The 17,415-nt window shown below is 39.9% G+C and overlaps 1 protein-coding gene across 1 annotated transcript in view; it reads right to left on the bottom strand.

Moving 5' to 3' along the window:
- Positions 1 to 389: 389 nt before the first annotated feature.
- The window catches only part of LOC8051156 (protein turtle homolog A), a 288,477-nt gene continuing 271,451 nt past the window's right edge, over positions 390 to 17,415 (bottom strand). The window contains exons 9-14 of the mRNA XM_040498977.2: positions 13,677 to 13,817; positions 12,557 to 12,584; positions 9,806 to 9,897; positions 7,661 to 7,809; positions 6,233 to 6,433; positions 390 to 617 (exon numbers count right to left, since the gene is read on the bottom strand). Coding sequence (XP_040354911.2) covers positions 390 to 617; positions 6,233 to 6,433; positions 7,661 to 7,809; positions 9,806 to 9,897; positions 12,557 to 12,584; positions 13,677 to 13,817 — 839 coding nt within the window. The remainder of the gene's footprint in view (positions 618 to 6,232; positions 6,434 to 7,660; positions 7,810 to 9,805; positions 9,898 to 12,556; positions 12,585 to 13,676; positions 13,818 to 17,415) is intronic.

Raw genomic sequence — 17,415 nt, 5'->3', positions numbered from 1 at the left:
CTCCATTATCGTCGATTACAGAAATGGATTTATGTTTTGCGAGCTCACAAGTTCGTTTGTCGCACCACGTGAACGATACAAGCGCCATGATTCCAGCTCTTGAGATCCTATTGCCTACACGTCCTAGTCGAGTAACACTAAACCATGACCGACTAGACTTATCCAATGTTAAGCCTAATAAGGCTTCGCGCATAGGTCGGCTCTTGAGCCTGCGCATTTGCGGATCTCTTCATCCTCTTGTTCACTAGTCCGGTAGCGCAAACGACAAACACTGTAACGTGTGCTTCACAAAAAGACGAAGAAAAAAAATTCACAACTCAACATCGCAGGATGGACCATGACGCAGCTTGGGTAGACCTTAGGCCTAAGGGCTCGAAGCCTAGTGATGCTTAGCACATGGGTAGAGTTCCGCCGGTCTCGGACAGTGTCCAGCTTGGTACAGACGAGGACCCCGTATCTGAGCGGGGCGGCGTGATTGCCAACGATGACATGGAGAGCCTCGACGACGGGGGCTTCCATGCTGGCAGCAGCGGCGGCGTCACACACACCCGCGAACACACAGCACTCACCAGCGGTGTTGTCGACCTTACCCGGAGGGTGGCTTCACCTTCGGACGACTTCGGTCGGATGTCGCAGCCGCCTGGGGGACGGGGTAATTAAGTGCCGGGAAAGAAGGATATAATTCACGAATTAAACTGAAAAAGTGAAAAATCAATAAGCCTTCGCCTAAGGCATTTGAGATTAGATAACTCAAGTATTATCATTCGTTTTGTATGGCCTCAGTTTACGTTCTGATGTCAAGTGAAGCAAGAGTTGGAAGGAATGAATAGCTAACATTTGTATTGAATTGGTAGGATAATTTCGTCATTTAGACATAAAAAATAGAATTATATAAAAAATACTCGTAGCTTTGTCAATAATTAACAAAGCTATATTATAAGCAAATGATGTGCAATACACACTTAGGCCTATTTATGACTGCCAACTTCCAGACTGGCTCCTGAGAAACGGTGCGTGAGCTCATATGGGGATGTATTGCATGGATTGGTGTTACGTCTCTGCGTTTTGGTAGATTCAGTTAATACATAAAGCATAGTCGTTAGCACATGCATAGAAAGCATGAGCGGGGAAATGGTTTCCTTATGTGCTGTAATATATAAGATAGATTGTTATACAGCGTTTAAGAGCAGCCAACATTTAGAAACATTCTTTTGTGTAACTGGTGATATCGACAATTATGGGGAAGTCTAGTAAGTGCGAATCATGCGGCGTGATATAAACATAAGAACAGCTACAAGTGTTCTTACGGTAGACGGAATTACTAAATTACAAAGACAACGCGGAATGCAAGTTCGTCTGCTTCTTGCACGGGGGTTGCGATGATTTCAGAACACCCAAGCTGTTGTCGGCTGCTTGAAAAGAACGAAATAGTGGGTGAAATAGTAGAAATAGTGCACCTCAAGGGATCGAGAATTGAGGTCTACCCACTATCCTTTCAGTCGAAACCAATCAGAGCTCGGCGTCGTTCTCATGTCACCGCAACTTCTGCGCAAGAAGCAGACGACTTGCTGCCCGCATATTATCGTAAGCCTTCCTTGAAAACAAATCCGTGCTATTCAATCTAAAACACGGTAACGGAGCCCATCACTGCTCGAGTTGTACAAGTCCGCTATCATAATTTGGCGAATAAGATTCCTCGCTTCTATTCTATTTTATTAGATTAAAATATTCGATTTTCGGCCATCATTTATATATCTTCATCCCCCCCCTTCCCTCTCCCCCCCCCCTTACTTACACACATCTGGTGTTGACACGCATTTAAATGTAATCTGCTTCGGTCAGTCCTTAGCGATATTTAACAAAGTTATACGTACAATGGATACAGTATTCTCTTATTTAGACATTTTATCGGTACATCTTCAAATCCGCTCAAGACACTCGTTCATTTTGTCTTTCAGCCTAACTAGGGGAATAAAAATTTCCAAATTCAGAACCTAAAACCTAGCTCCACGGCCTCGTTTTTTAATGAATTTGCTCCAATATATTTATTTATTGCCTTCTCGCCAACTGAGTAGCAGACCGTTATTTACAAAATAGTGCTCAATAAAAAAAATGTGTAGGAAGCGACTTTCGTGTAGTTTTCATCGTAGACATTCTATCTTCGGAGACATTGCGCCGATGACATGAATCCATATCGCTTTGACGTTAAAAGTATTGTGCTCGTCTTTCCCTGGAACCACAACGCAAAGCTATAGTATATGTTGTAGGGAGTAGAATAAGCTGCTGCTAAACAACATTAAGGTAGGCGATGAAATCAAACAAACAAGACAACAGGGAGGTGCGAGGTCACACGTACCGCGATCTTCACGTAGGGCTCGTGCTTGAATATATCACGCAGTGCAAACTCGGAGAGAACTTTTCTTAATGTTTCTTTTTACTATTGCACGCCTTTCGTTCTGCGCAGTCCTGTATACATCGAATGGGCCAGCAAAAAAAGAAGCGTTTGAGTTGTCCTTGGAGGACCGACAACTCTGAGGAGAGTCAACCGCCAAGCTTTATCTCCGTCGACGTACTGACTGCCTTCTCTCGGGAGCAGCGCCGTTGAACGCAGCCGTTGAACGCGCTTTCTTTCTTTTGCTCCCAAAGCATCCTTACATTTTTTTTTCTGTCGTCAAGTTCCGGTGGCTCCGCAATTACCGTTATTAGCGCTTTTGCCGTCGTCGACGTCGCATCCCTGCAGCCAGGGACAAAGCAGGAGCGCTCCCGTTGGGCGCTCGAGCCATTGCAAAAACTCATCAGAGTTCGCCATTTGCCACCGCGCCGGTTCTTCCGGATCGATGCAGCAGAAGATCCGAGTAAAAGCAGTGGGATTGAGTTGCCAAAAAACGATCGAGATTTACTCTTGCGTGTCTTTTTGTTTTTTTCGCTGGTCAGTTCTTTTTTAGGCTGTTTTTTTATCGTTCTTTTCATTTTCGCTCTCTGAGACAATAATTCATGTTCTGTTCTTAGATATGGCGGGAGGCATTTAACAAAGCGCTATTCATGAATGTCGTATTCACTTTAAGTCTGGATCACAAATTAGAACCATGAATAACACGCGAACCGAATTTCTCTCAACCCAAAGTGCAGATGCAGACGTGTTTTTTTAGTTATTGAAAGCTCAGATAGCAGAATCGTATCATTTCACCTGCCGCAGCCAGTTCCCCGTTTTTTATTACTGATAGGAATTGCTTTTGCGGAGTACGGAGCTGTCTTGAAATGAAGAGTGTTTCACCGGTAGGCGTAGCTTTCAGCCCGCTAGGAAAGCTGGCTTCACGATAACACAATATGGTATGTTATCTTATGGAGTGACTCTTATGGCTATTCTTATGCTTTAACAACACAAGATGGGGGAGAACAATTAATTTCCGAATTATGATACCCAAAGCCGTAGTTACCAGACTTTCGGCACCTTCATAGACCGACGATCTCTCTAATATGGTCGGCTCTAGACGAGTGAGTTTAATTCACCTTCTGTATGTGTAAACAGCTGCGCGATGTTTTGGTACCAATTCTTTCTAGAGCCACTCGGCTTTACAATACATGTGACGGGAGGTGTTGTAACTAGAGTATGTAAATGGTGACATACATTATAGTTAGCTCTATGCTCTGCTCGTATTTTCATATGTATAGATATAAAATATATACCACGGCAGTTTGATATTTGAACTTCAACTTTTCGGAATTGTTTGGATTTGATTTCATAGGTGATTACACCGTAATTACGTTTACTATTTTTGTTGCCTCGAGTTCTTTTTTTATATAGTTCAGAATATGGTAGCATCAGATTGAAGAGCTCGAGAAAACTGGAAATGGACATTAAGCGAGAGTACTGATATTTTGTACTCTAGGGAATGCGTGTAGTACACAAATGAAGTGAATACTTCATCCAACAAGGCGGTGAGAAATCCCTTGTTTCAAAGAATCAAATTAAACCGATTTAATTAATTAAATAAGATTGGTGTGGTTTAAACAACAGTAATTACAAAAAGTGATATTTTGTACTTTTAAATATAGCACGGTGATTAGTCAATTCGTCTTATTAATGAGAGCAATGCCGAAGGGATAAATATAGTAAATTTAAACTTTTGATTTACATTTTTATTTTACAAAAAATTATTTATGTAAATCTCACAGTGAGACAGATTTATCTGTTTTCTTTTCGCGTACTGATTTGCTTGCAATAGGACCTCAATTAACACAAGGACTGCGGTGCAAGGAAGAAATCGTTTTGATTTGTCATGAAGAGCACCGTAGTTTTTTTTTGTTCAATCTGGTGTAAACAATTGTTTATGAATAATGTTTTATGTAAATGCAAAAGAAGTGATTATAGAAAGCACAACTGAAATAAAAACAATGCACACATTTTTTCTTGGAATGGTTCAACTTAATTTATCAATGTAAAGCTGGTACGATTTAAAACACCGATTTAAATCATAGTATAAATAATCTTGATTTTTATTCTAGACCCTGCAGTCTAATACGCAACATTCAGTCAGGCTCTATCGAATTCAGGAGTTACATTCCGAAACGTGCTTTTTCCAAAAATGTACAATTAAAACGCTCTGCAATATCAAATTTGCTTCCTCTCAGTAGCTGAAGCATCATCTTCTTGCGGATAGTTTGATGGAAACCTACATCTAACTTTCGATTTAGACGACCGATGTGTTTGTTTTTTCTCAGCCACAATGTCCGCATCGTCTCCTTAAATTAAAAAAAACAAAAACAAAGTAAGGTCGCTGCGTAAAAATTGAGGAACTTTTGTACTACCTTTCCGCAAATCTTATTCGACGAAGATAACTCTGGATAGACCATTTGCTATATCCCTCAAGCGCCCTGGCCCCTGCTAAAAGGATCATGGGAGCGGTGTTTCTCCAGCTCCCTAGTGATCGGTCATTTCGAGTCTATCCTTGGTTACACAGCGTTTGAGCGTAATTCGGAGTCACCCTGAACAAGCGCCTGATATACCCCAATGACCAGTCATATTCCTTTAAAAATTTCTCCTCAATGTCAGCGTTTTTGATACTGTGCATGCTGCCCACCCTTCAACCTAGACGGGCTGCAGAATTCTCGTCCATTATTATCATTCTCGTACAGCTTCAAAGACGCTGATATTAAGTTAGAAACGCTGAAAATGCTATAAACAGTCCTACGGACTCCGAGCTAAATCCTGGTTTTTGCTGTTGGGAAATTTCGGCTTTTTAGCAATTCCTGCTAAAACAACAATCATGAGAATGATAATATTGTAAGAGATTTCTGCAGCTCAGCCAGGCTGAAAGGTGAATCATATGCCCACTATAAAAATGATTACATTGACGACAAATTTACGTGATATGACAGGTCCTTGGGGTATATCAGGCGCTTGTTCATTGTGACTCCAAATTACGCTCAAAAACTGGGTAACCATTAAATTGGTCAAAATTAGCGATCACTAGCGAGCTGAACCATGATTTCTCAAGTGCGGGCCGTGGCGCTTGGGAATATTGCAATTAGTCTATTGACCAGCTTAGACCGATTTATTAACGCACCATCACTGTAACAAATTCCAGCGTGGCGAACTGCTCCCGTGGGGATTTCTCGTTTAATTAGTCATTCCTGACGACCGGCAGAAGTAGACCGGTCCCATCTTCTTTAGAAAGTACTTCTACTCTCATTTACTTTACCAGTTCATCGAATTATCACACATATGACTTGGTGAAGCGAATCATGCAGGGGTAATTATTATAAATTTTAAACATGTATAAAAAAATAACTTTTTTGCGCAAGCTACAGAATCGTCATGGAGGAAAGTCGTATTTGTTAACCTGCGTTTCCCTAATGCCCCTAAGCATTTAGTATAATAATCATTCTCGTACAATTGTTAATAAAGCGGCACCATGCCGAAAACTCCATATGTTAAATAAAAAAAATGACCAAAGAGAATAATATATGTTGCCATATTCAATACGAAATAATTAAGCTCTTGCTGCGCATCCAAATACATGCTGTTAGTTCCGCGCTTTTCAAGACTAGGTTAGTCGGCTCTATTCCTTAGAGCAGGCCTTGAAAGCGACCTCTCAGGAGGTGGCTACGAACTCACGGCGGCTTCGAACGTGTTCGGCGGCCAGCTCGCAAAGGCCGAAAGCGGCGCGGCCTTTTTGGGCCCAGTGACGATCACCCGCGGAACCGGCACGTTGCTACGGGGAACGGAGGCTGCAGCAGCGGCCCTACCGTGAGCTCTGGTGGCCGCGAAGTCGATGTCCGCGTACTCCGTCGGCGGATCGTGGGGTCCCATCGCCGGCTGAGGGGAACTTAGCGCCGCGCTCCGGCAACCTGCCCTCGACACGCTGCGGCTGAACGTTGACTGCGTGCTCGGCGGTAGACTGAGCTCGGCGTACGTCAAGTCGTCTGCCCGCTGAAATTAGAACAAAAAACAATTAAGAGGTGAGAGCTGTATGAATGGCAGAAAACGCCTCGAGTACGTTAACGAATGTGCATATATTTACGTGTCTCCAAAAAAGAATAACACGAGCAAAACACGGATATTACGCAGAGTATAAAAATATATCTATAATCAAAACTATGGTCTAACTGCAATTTCACGTTTTGTGCCTGTCGCGCCTCTTCTATTATATTTATTACTCGCTCAATTTTGTATTTATAAGAATTATTTTGTTCCACGCTGGGTTGGTACTTATTCGTAGGAGCTTTTAAAACGTATATTCTGGGAACCTGCTAGATTAAGGACTATTGTGGTCTAGAATTTTCGGTGATGTCGGAATCCATCAAAAAGCATTATTAATAAACAATGATCCTGTTAAGATGCCCAAAAGAGGACATTACTTAGCGGTGGACGAATTTGATAACTTTCAGGTAAAGTTTTCACGGCTTTATATATTTCCGTGTAAAAGGTCTAATTGAATCGAACAAAACTATATACTTCATATATACAATTGTCTACTTTGCGTAGATGCAACGCTCAAATCAGCGTTACAGTGCATGTTATGACAAAAAGCACACCGTTATATACAGGATGCCTGTAAAAAAAAAAAAAAAAAAAACTGCCATGCTTTTATTGAAAAAAAAAAAACTCCAATCACGCTGTGTTTCCACCCAAAGAGGTAGAGCAAAAAGCTTCTACCACGTGCCAAGAGTTCCCATGACCTTCACCATTCATAAGAAATTCTCGAACGTTTCCAACAAACAAAATCGTTCCAGTTAACGGTAGGCACTTCTTCACATATCACGGGGCCTTTTCGGCTTTATTTTTCTCACTTGGAATCTAGAAATTTACTTTAAACGTTTGAATAGTAACTTTCGGAAATCTGAGCCAAATTGTTATGGCTGCATTTTGGCGGAGGCTTCGGCAAGAGAAGACGGATTTCGTTTCCCGAAAACACCACGTACAACGACAACCGCGGTCACATCCAGGCCCCCAAGATACTGCCCTCCCACGGTCAGGCATACACACACACACACACACACACGTCCACTGACAAGGCTGATAAACAAGACAGGTCAAGTTGCACGTTTAAAATCGGCGCATGCACCCAAAAAGCCACACCGTGAAGAACCGCTGATCTGGGCGGGAGGCTGAGCGCATTGCGGCCGTTAGCTCGCGGCGGACGTCTAGGGGCAGCACCTGTTTGGGCAGGTAGCAATTAGGGCCCAAGGACGCGCTGAACGTGTCCTGGTACTTCTTCTCGCCGCCGTTCTCGTAGGATGGCATCCGGTCTGTGATGTGCGTTTCCACGTACTTCAGCTCGATGTCGTTGTAGTCCGAGCCAGACACTGCGTCGCAAAATACAACATTAATTTGAAGTACATTCAGACACTCTCATATAGCCGAAAATATTAGGCATCGGACAATTACCTTTAGCCTCGCATAGCCTTGTATGCATTTATGTATACATCACCTTATTGATAATACCATATACTGATTTTGCGCTACGCGCAGTAGAAATATTGAACCAAAAAACGACTTGAATTTCAAACCCCTAAAATAAACAATCTAATTGCGCTGTAGGTGATAATGCGGGCCGCTTATGACTAATAATTACCAGTTGCTGTGCCAGGTTATCACTCTAATAATAAAATGGTATAGAAATCAACACATGTTGTGCGTTTTTTGATTCTAGACAATTCGTTTGGCATTACAAATCATGCTTCAGAAAATGAAATAATTAGGAAAGCTGGAAATAAATAATTATCGCTGTATCGGTTTCGGAATCGATCCTTCGGAACCCGAATTTTAGCATAACATTAAGAAAGCGGTGGCGATCGGGACCAAAAACCTAAGATGTCATAGGTATGGACTTCATCTGTGAGAATCTGAGCAAATAACGAAACTTTTATCTAATCAGTGCTGTGGTCCCACGTGACCTATTCATACCATCGCAGGTGACTCTGTTGCGTCATCCCGGGATCAATGAAAGTTTAATAACCAAGAAGAGAAAAAGCGATGATAATATAGCATCGCCACCACATATCATGGTGGCGATGATATGTGAACCAATTGAATTTCCTCTCTAAAAAATAGTTGAAATATTTGTTTTCCAGTTATTTTTTCTTCGATCTGCACATATCTCAAAACGTTGGTCGATCAAAACAAAAATTTAAAAAAAAATATTGCCATGCATAATTGGGAAACCCTAAAAGAATAAAACACATTTTTGCAGCCTCCTCTATTTTTTTATCAGATACTTATCATAGAATATGCTTTTTGCTATGTCATTGTAAACATTATGACTGCACGATTGCAAATTACTGAAATATCTTCACGAGCCTGGACAAAATGAGTATACCAAGATCGTATGATCATTCGATGTGTGTTTACGCTCCATGTATGCTAATTCGTTTCATTAAAATTACATTAGTAAAAGTTAAAAAAAAACAGTAAGCTGTGAAAAAAGTAGTTGGAGCTAGTGGAAGAAAGGTTTCTGACAAACGAGCTCCTAAATGAACCCATGAGCCTTTCAGGGCAGCATGGGTCATTAACAGTCCGCTAATGGCCGACAATAGGTGTGTAGCTGCTGTGAGCATCTAAAGAAACGACTACGATTTTATTCAATACAAGCTACCCTGAGTGAGATAGCATGCCTGAAGCAAAATTTCTTCGCACTTTTTTGTTCAAATAAGATGCTGTCATTGCTTACTTGTTTTTGTTAAATGGGCCCTAGATCCCGAAGAAAGCAAAATAATATTAATTTTATTGCTTTATTTATTGATAAATACAGAAGTTTGAGTAACGTTTTGTTTTTCGGTGTTCGTAGGGTGGTGTCATTCTGAGACTGGACATGCAAGAAAGTGCGCGTGACTCATTCCGCTTTCGAACCCTCAATTACCGCCCACATATCTGCCTAAATCCACATAAATTATGTGCGCAGTCCACGTCCTAGGAATAAAAAAATCCCTGGACTAAAATAACGAACATTGCTGATGATGGAACCTTGCTCATGGTGGCTGTTTATTTCCGCTTACCATGAACTAATTGGACTACATCACGACTCTAATCATGGTGGCCGCAAGCTGTTGTGTTCTCGAATCTCACCTGTTCCGTTCCTACCTCATCATCAAGAAGGAGAAATAGTACCCGTAATTGTGAGCTTACTTAACGTATTATGGGCACAATAGCCATCTACCTTTTTAGTTATATTTAAAGTATTTGGAGGCTGTCACACTGTACTTCAAATATAGATTAAGCAAGTTCAGCAATAGCTGGAAATTCAATGCAGTGAGACTCGTTGTATTGCAGGATAAACAGGACACAGAAACATAAAGTACTCACCGATTCCAATGTTCTTTGGCGGGATAATGTCCGGGCACTTATCTTCCACTTCGGTGATGTCACCAATGTCTTTTTTGAGAGGAGTGTGGGATCTGAACAGCAAAGAAATAATCAAGCTTAAACACTGGCATCACAAATTCCTCAATTTACTTATTTTAGAAATTATTCGCAATAATATTTTTAATATTTTACATCTTTAAATTAACTAATTTACTCGTAATCTTACAAACAAGGAAACAGCTTATAGTCTACTGTAAGCGAATTAGTTTCAAAACAAAGGTAAAAAAAACGTTTAAACACGAAATGATTAACAGGTAACATGAAGCTGATCTACTCAAAAAGGAGATACCTTACGTGGCCTATATCGCGCTATGGCGTTTAGGATTACAAATATAATTATATAAAAAGAAAACCAAAAAAATAATACGGAGCCCGACGTTTCAAGGCCGGTTCAGCCCCTTGTTCACAGGTGACTGTTTTCGTTCTTGTCGTCGTCCTGAAACTTCGGGCTTCGTATTATTTTTGCGTTAGAGTTTTACTTTTACTGTTTTTACATAATGGTCACTCCTAACCAGGTGGATGTCCACTGAAAGGTTTACGTCTAATTATGAATATATATTTAACACAACACTACAATATTCCTATCGTTAAGTCACAATTAAATCTCGTGGAACTCCAGTTCTTCCCAGCACCTTTTTTTATAAACCCACTGCTTCTTTAAAAGTAACAAAATATCGAATGATTACATGCGAGTACAGTTTCAAAAACAAGTGTTGCGAAGGTAGAAGTTTAGTTATACTTCAATTCAAATTAAAATGACGCCTCGAAACCTCATGAACATCGCACGTTGCATCTTGTGTAAAAAGTGGCTGAACTTATGAAAAGTTTGAATCACGGGTGATTTGATGCTGATGCGCTATAATCAGGAATGGGCAAAATACTTTAATAAATGTATCCAAATAAAATACAATATACTTCGACAAAAATGTATTTAATTACAAATCCAATTAAACATTTTAGAAAAGCATATAAAACTAAATACAATTTCAACGAGAGTATTTCATCGCCTTGAAATACTTTTACAAATACAGTTTGCTCCCACAGTCTGACATCTTAAACTTAAATTTAACCGCAAGTAACACCCCCCCCCCCCCCCCCGTCCTCCAAACCAAAAAAAAGTGGGCCCAAAATAAAGAGTAGAGTCCATACACAAGAAAAATCAAGCGCTTAAAAGACAATTAAGGTAGGAATTTCGGGCCAGTTGGTTCATGACCACCTAAAAAAAAGTGCCAAAAAAAAAAAACACAAGAACGAGGAAGTAGGCAGACAAGGGCGCTTAGACACAGAGAAGTAGACAGAAAGGAGCGCTCTTTTCTGTCTACTTCCTCTTCCTTGTTTTTTTTTGGCGCTTTTTAGGTGTTAAAAGACAAGCTGCAGCTCTAAAAATAGAAGTTGTTTCTCATAAGATAGGCTTGTAGAACACCAGGAAATACAATGTATTTAGTATGAGTTTATTCTGAAAGGCTAAATTGAAGCACGAAAGCCTTTTGAAACGTGTGATTAATGCAACGTCTTTTTGGTTGACATCAGTCAACCAAAGTCAGTAATTGCACCCACCCCCTTTATTCTATGTTCAACATTTCTTCTATTTTTTTGTGTGTTTTCATGAGTAGAGCTCAGCAAGTTAATGCTCTTTGTTATAACTCCCACCGCAAAGAGTGCATAATATAGCATTGGATTGCGAAAAAAACTGTGCTCAAAATAGTATTTGGGCAATATTTGAAATGGTATTTTTTTGTATTTAATTAGAGTTGGCATTTACATTGATTAATATGTAATGAAATACGAAGTACAAAATACTTTATGTATTTTAAATACGTATTTAAAATACTTGTATTTAAAATTGTGCCTATCCCTGGCTATATTAACCGCTTAATTTAATGTCTAAAAAACTGACCTTACGGAGTCATATCGTCTAAACAAAAACGCTGACACTGAACCTCGCATATATGTTTATTGCTTAATTCTTTCTTCTTAAGGATGAACTTCATGAAGCAAATGAGCAGCGAAAACCACGCGAAATTGGCCAGGAGGCATGTTCTCCATGAAAGGAGCCGGATGAAATGTTACTTTTCGAAGTATATTCGCTTCATTGAATCCACATTTAGATGGCATTACTTAGAAGCACATATTTAATTCTGGGCCTAACAAATACGGGACTCATCAACACAATTTACGGAATTATAAATTTGGAATTTTTATATATATATATATATATATATATATATATATATATATATATATATATATATATCGTGAGATTTTATGAGTTTAACTTTTACAGTGCATGAATGTCTTCCTAAAATGGTCTGGTCTTATTTGCGAACGAAATAAGATAGGTTTTTGAGATGTAAGACAAAGCTTCTCAACATGACACGAAATTAATCTTACAGCTTACAGCTTCGTTCAAGGCGCTAAGCTTTGAATAAAAAATATCTTATTTTTTTTTTTAGTTTATTGATTTAACAACAAAACTTATATCCAAAAAAATGCTCATGCGCCCAACTTCAAAAGAAAAATCGCGACCATAAGATCAATTTGATCCTTCCTCAACATAAAATCTAGCATAATTTGTTAAGCAAACACGTATTGTGTGTTCGCCTAGGTAAATTAGTTTTGCCTATCCATGCTTTGCGATAACAAATTAAGTGATCTACATTACGCAATTGTAAGTACAGTAGTATTACTTACTTATCGTCATCTTTGGCTCTCTTGGCAGCTGGAAAAGATGAAATAGGATATTTATCAAGGGAACGCGGCTGAAACTTTATGCTAGTGCACGGATGAAAGCTAAACCTGTATCCCATATTTTACTGCGTGTGAAATAAGGAGTAGTTCATATAAAACTATCAAGCCATCTAATCTAGACCCTTATTCCTTCAACTACATATAAGTATTTGATATGATTTTATTATTAATATTGATACATTTCACAGATGACAGTGCGCAAAACTCCTTGAATTCAACTGTTGTGCAATTAAAAGACCACGCATTGGAGAACGCAGAATTATGATTACTTGAACTTTCTTATTCAAGCTGCGTTCAGCATACACAGAGATAATCCCGAGGTACTTAGCGTACGATAAGATCTGTTTTCAGACGTTTGTATAGGTACCTGATACAAAAAGAAAAAATACTGCGTATTCACAGATGCGAGTTTTAGTATGCAGCTTTCATGGGCCCGCTCCGCTCTACAGAGCGGGCACAATCCCCACTGTACATGCCCGTTCGCTCTTAGCTTAAGCGTAGCCGGATGCACTGCACATAAGCAGTTGTGCAGGCTCGGACCGGAGTGAAGCGGGAAATGAAAACAGTCTACTAAAGCTTTTTAATATTTGGGTTTCAGAAAAAATCGTAAGGGTGCAGGCGAGCTGGTGAATATTCTGTCCCTTCTACGTTTTGATGGTTCTTCTCTACCCCAGTCTCAGGTTAAATCAGCATCGGTTTCAGAAGTTTTCTTGTTTCGCTTCGGACGACTGCAACAGTATTAGTTAATACAAAAATGTGAGTATGTGTATGAATTGTATTCAACAGTTTAAGATGTCGATTTTAATCGTAAATACATTAACTATCAAAGTAAATACCTTAGAATAATCTATGGTTGGTATACAATGTGTTTATAATTCAAAAACGCAAATAATTTAAGGTGTCGATAAAATATGTTTACTTTTCAAGAAAACTTCTTCCATGAATGCATTTCCATTCGGGATAATTTTAAGAGTATTGATTGTACTAAATAAAATTTGCAGCGCGATGTATATTAAAAAAATCATTTAGAGACGCGTCTGAGAAGGAAAAAATGAAACCTCACCCGCAGCCTTCTTTCCCGTTTTGACTTTCATAATCACGATGATGACAATAGCAATGACGACGAGCAGGGCGACGAGACCAAGCAGAATTCCAAGTAGAGGGCTGGAGGCAGACACCATTGCTGCTTCACCAGGAAGAAGCCCTAAACGGGAGTTCAGAAACTGTATCTCGGGACTGAGGGCACAATATATGAAATTTTTAAATCAGATATGGCTTTTGAAGATAACGCCTTTGAGCGTCTTTGCTTTAGAGCTTTTCTTTACAACAGCACTTTTACGCAGCGTAATATTGAACTGAAAGTATAAAAAAATAGGAATAAATATGTATTTCGAAAATATTCGAAGCTGGTCTACACTCGAAGAGGGGCCGGTAAAGTATGAACTTATTTATGTTAATGTAAAACCAGGCCGGGCCGTTGCCACAGAGAGAGACATTTGCAACCAATCTGCTCTAAGAAAACTTTGAGCCGGCCTTACATTCTCCGAACGACCGGAAGCATGCGTATTTTACATTTTCATGTTTAAACTTCCGTCATCATTATATAAACTAATATTCATTATAATGCTTTTTTTTCTCGTTCTTTGGGGGGGGGGGGGGGAGTGGCATTTTGAAGGTCGCAATATTTACATAACAGAACGTTAGTATGTAATTGTTTTTCAGAAGTATAAATATTTAATTTTGCAATGAAGGAATCATTGCTTGAGAGTAGGGTTTTGTGATTCGATTGATCTAGATCTGTTGATACGGCCACATATGTTAAATATATTTTACAATATGGATATTTTAGACACCAAATCAGTTATCCTGCCCTTATCATTTCTTTTCTTAATCGAACACGTCGTAACCTTTCCGCGTGAAATCTAAAACACCAAATTTAGCCAATTGTAAAATTTGGCGACTACAAGTGTGGAAACTTAACGGTAGCCATAAGTTTACACCAGTATTCGTGGGGAGATTGAACCGCCGCGTACTTTAGAGCTGCACCGATGGGGACGACAACAGCATCGATGCAGAGCTCGACTGACGTAGCCAAACACTACGTCAGTATTCGGATGGGGATCACGTTCTCCCGTCGCCCGAGGAGGGGCGCTTTTCTTTACCCACTCCAGCCTGCGTGAACAATGCAGCATGCACCCTGCATATGTCCAGTCTCTTCTCAGCGCAGAGGCCAAAGTGTGTCAAGCTGCCATTCTCTGATGACAAATTTCAACAGAGACCGGCTTGTCGAATCCCGCCAATGTCACTCTGTCAACACCTTTTACGATACACCTTGCACCGCGCTCTATTCAAGAAGATGGCGCAAAGAATTAGGTACACACTCTTTGTGCTGGGCAAACACTTAGCTTCGGGGAAGACAAGCTGAACAAAGCGCCTTCTATTGGCCTCGAGATCGGCCTATAGGTGGCGCTACTGTCGCGCTATCATGCTCATCGTAGTGTGGACAGAAGTATGGCCGCCCCTTAGGCTCTACACGTTCACGAGCGAAACGCTATAGATTTTTGCGATAATTTTGTCGCATGAAATCGTTGAGAAAGCGATTTTATTGGAAAAACGGTACGGATTTTCAGTGATGATCGAATCGTGTTACGAGCGTACGCCGAAATTCAAACAATCGCGTGTGCGAATCCGTGTGTACTGCAGTTATAAGTTGAAAAGCACGGATCCCCACGACGGATGCCATTATCGGGTACAAATTAAATTAAATGCTTGTTTCAAAAAAGAAATCATATCCTTTTATTATCGTAGAAATGCAACAAAATAAGGGAATTCAAAGCTGTATACTTAAATGTTATTGCACACTGGGGGTTGTCAAGTCGCAGATCCTAAGCCTTTTTTTTGCATAAGACTTAGCTTTTGCGGAAATATAAATATTGTGCATTGACGTAGGTTAGTGCTTATAATCACTAGATAGATATCCCCGGACTCACAACAATCATATTACCTTGCGATGAGGAAAACGTGTCTGTTCTAGTGACGACCTACAACCTGTTCGTTGGTACGACCAGCGAGGCGAGCGAAAGCGTCTGTTCTGGTAAATATTTTGCGAGTGAAATAAACAAGTGTAAGCGAGAAACGCCGCAGAGGGCGTGTTATTAGATGCTCTTTTCGGTAGTCTGGGTACACTCGCTTCGACGTTCTTGGGGAGGGCCGCAGAATCCAAGTGGCTAATATACCGAATCTCTCACCAAATCCACTTCTTTAGAAACATAGTAGACTTTTTGCGACTTAAACAGACAACCTCTTCCATAGCATACGCATCATCGACCACAGTGACACTCATTGAGGGCCAGTGATTCTCATCCTTCGAAAAAATATTTTAACAAAGCGAGTAAGTTGTTGTGTGCATATTTATACAGCTAGAAGTTAGTCTGCCTCAGTGGGTGTCTAATATCTCAGCTGTAGATGAGCAATTTAGCCAGTGCGGTACAACCGCTAGCCTGGGGTCTTTAACGTGCATCACGCAGTAGCGATACACGACCGTACGCCGGTACGATACTCATCCAGATCGAAACAAGCAGGGGCGGGGATTGAGCAAATCATTTTAGCCCTTTTGTCGGAGCTTAAGTTTGGGCAAGGTCATGGGAATTTTTTTTACGTTTTTTTCCCTAGGAATAATGTTTCCACGGTAAACCAAGTCACCATTTTTGTTGTTGTTATGGAGAGTCAATATATTGTTCAAATAATAACTTCAAGTTTACTTCCTTTTAAGATGCTTTTCTTGTTTATGATTTTGTAGGCGTCATATGTCAAGTTTTGAATGTAGCTGCAACATATCATTTATGACATAGTAGAAATAATAAAAAAAATATCTAGTTCTAGCGTATTTCAGCAAACTTATTAATTTATGAATTTGTGAATTAAAGGGGCGATGAGTCGGTTTATTTATATTATTCAACCTCCAGCTACAATGAACATTCAACATTTTATGCAAGATTTGTCTCGAGGACGATAACACATTTGTGTAGGACTCGCGGTTCTGCAAACAACAGTACTGAGATTAGTGGAGCATCCTACTTGATATTTTTGAAGATATATTAGAATCGTGCGAGCATGTTGATATCATGTTATCTTTTATTTTATCAGTGCTTTGGTTATTGTTTTGTTTTTGCCTGTACTCCGGCGTAGGAAACACGACCGTAAATGTTTTTTTTTTTTTTTATCGCTGTAGTTACCGCAAGCAACTTTCATTTATATAGATTGTGCTATAAATTTAAAATACAGCAAAGTTTAAGTATTACACAGCACTACAGCATTGGAGATTTTTTTCTGTACTTTCTGCTGGGCCATTGGGATATTTTTGTACCCCAAATAAAATACAAACTTGCTGGGGGAGGTACGATACGAAGAAGGAATGAACTTAAACGGCAACCGTCATAACAACTGCATTGATATTGCCTTAAAAAGTTTATTCTGATATTTTAGTTGAGGTCAAAGTTAAGCAAGTGCTACGTTGTTCGGAACCACTAAAGGCGAAGAAATATGGCTGAAATTCTTCTGTTTAACAAATAATCCAATAATGACTTGCTCGTATCTTGGCGTCTCCCAGACTTCAAGGACTCCTGCTATCAGGAAGTGTAATTCACACAATATCTGGCAGTATTGGGGGGACAAGTGTCCTCTTATGTTCGTGCACAGTCTGCTGTGCGGCACCTTCTGTAAATAATTAGACCCACATTCATATTTTCTCAATCATGGACGCCCACAACCCAAGAAGATGAAACACACCTTATTCTTGTCAC

The sequence above is a fragment of the Ixodes scapularis genome, unplaced genomic scaffold (assembly GCF_016920785.2).
Source record: "Ixodes scapularis isolate PalLabHiFi unplaced genomic scaffold, ASM1692078v2 PGA_scaffold0__279_contigs__length_252992795, whole genome shotgun sequence".
Lineage (NCBI taxonomy): Eukaryota > Metazoa > Arthropoda > Arachnida > Ixodida > Ixodidae > Ixodes > Ixodes scapularis.
This window is presented reverse-complemented; position numbering and strand designations above follow the sequence as displayed.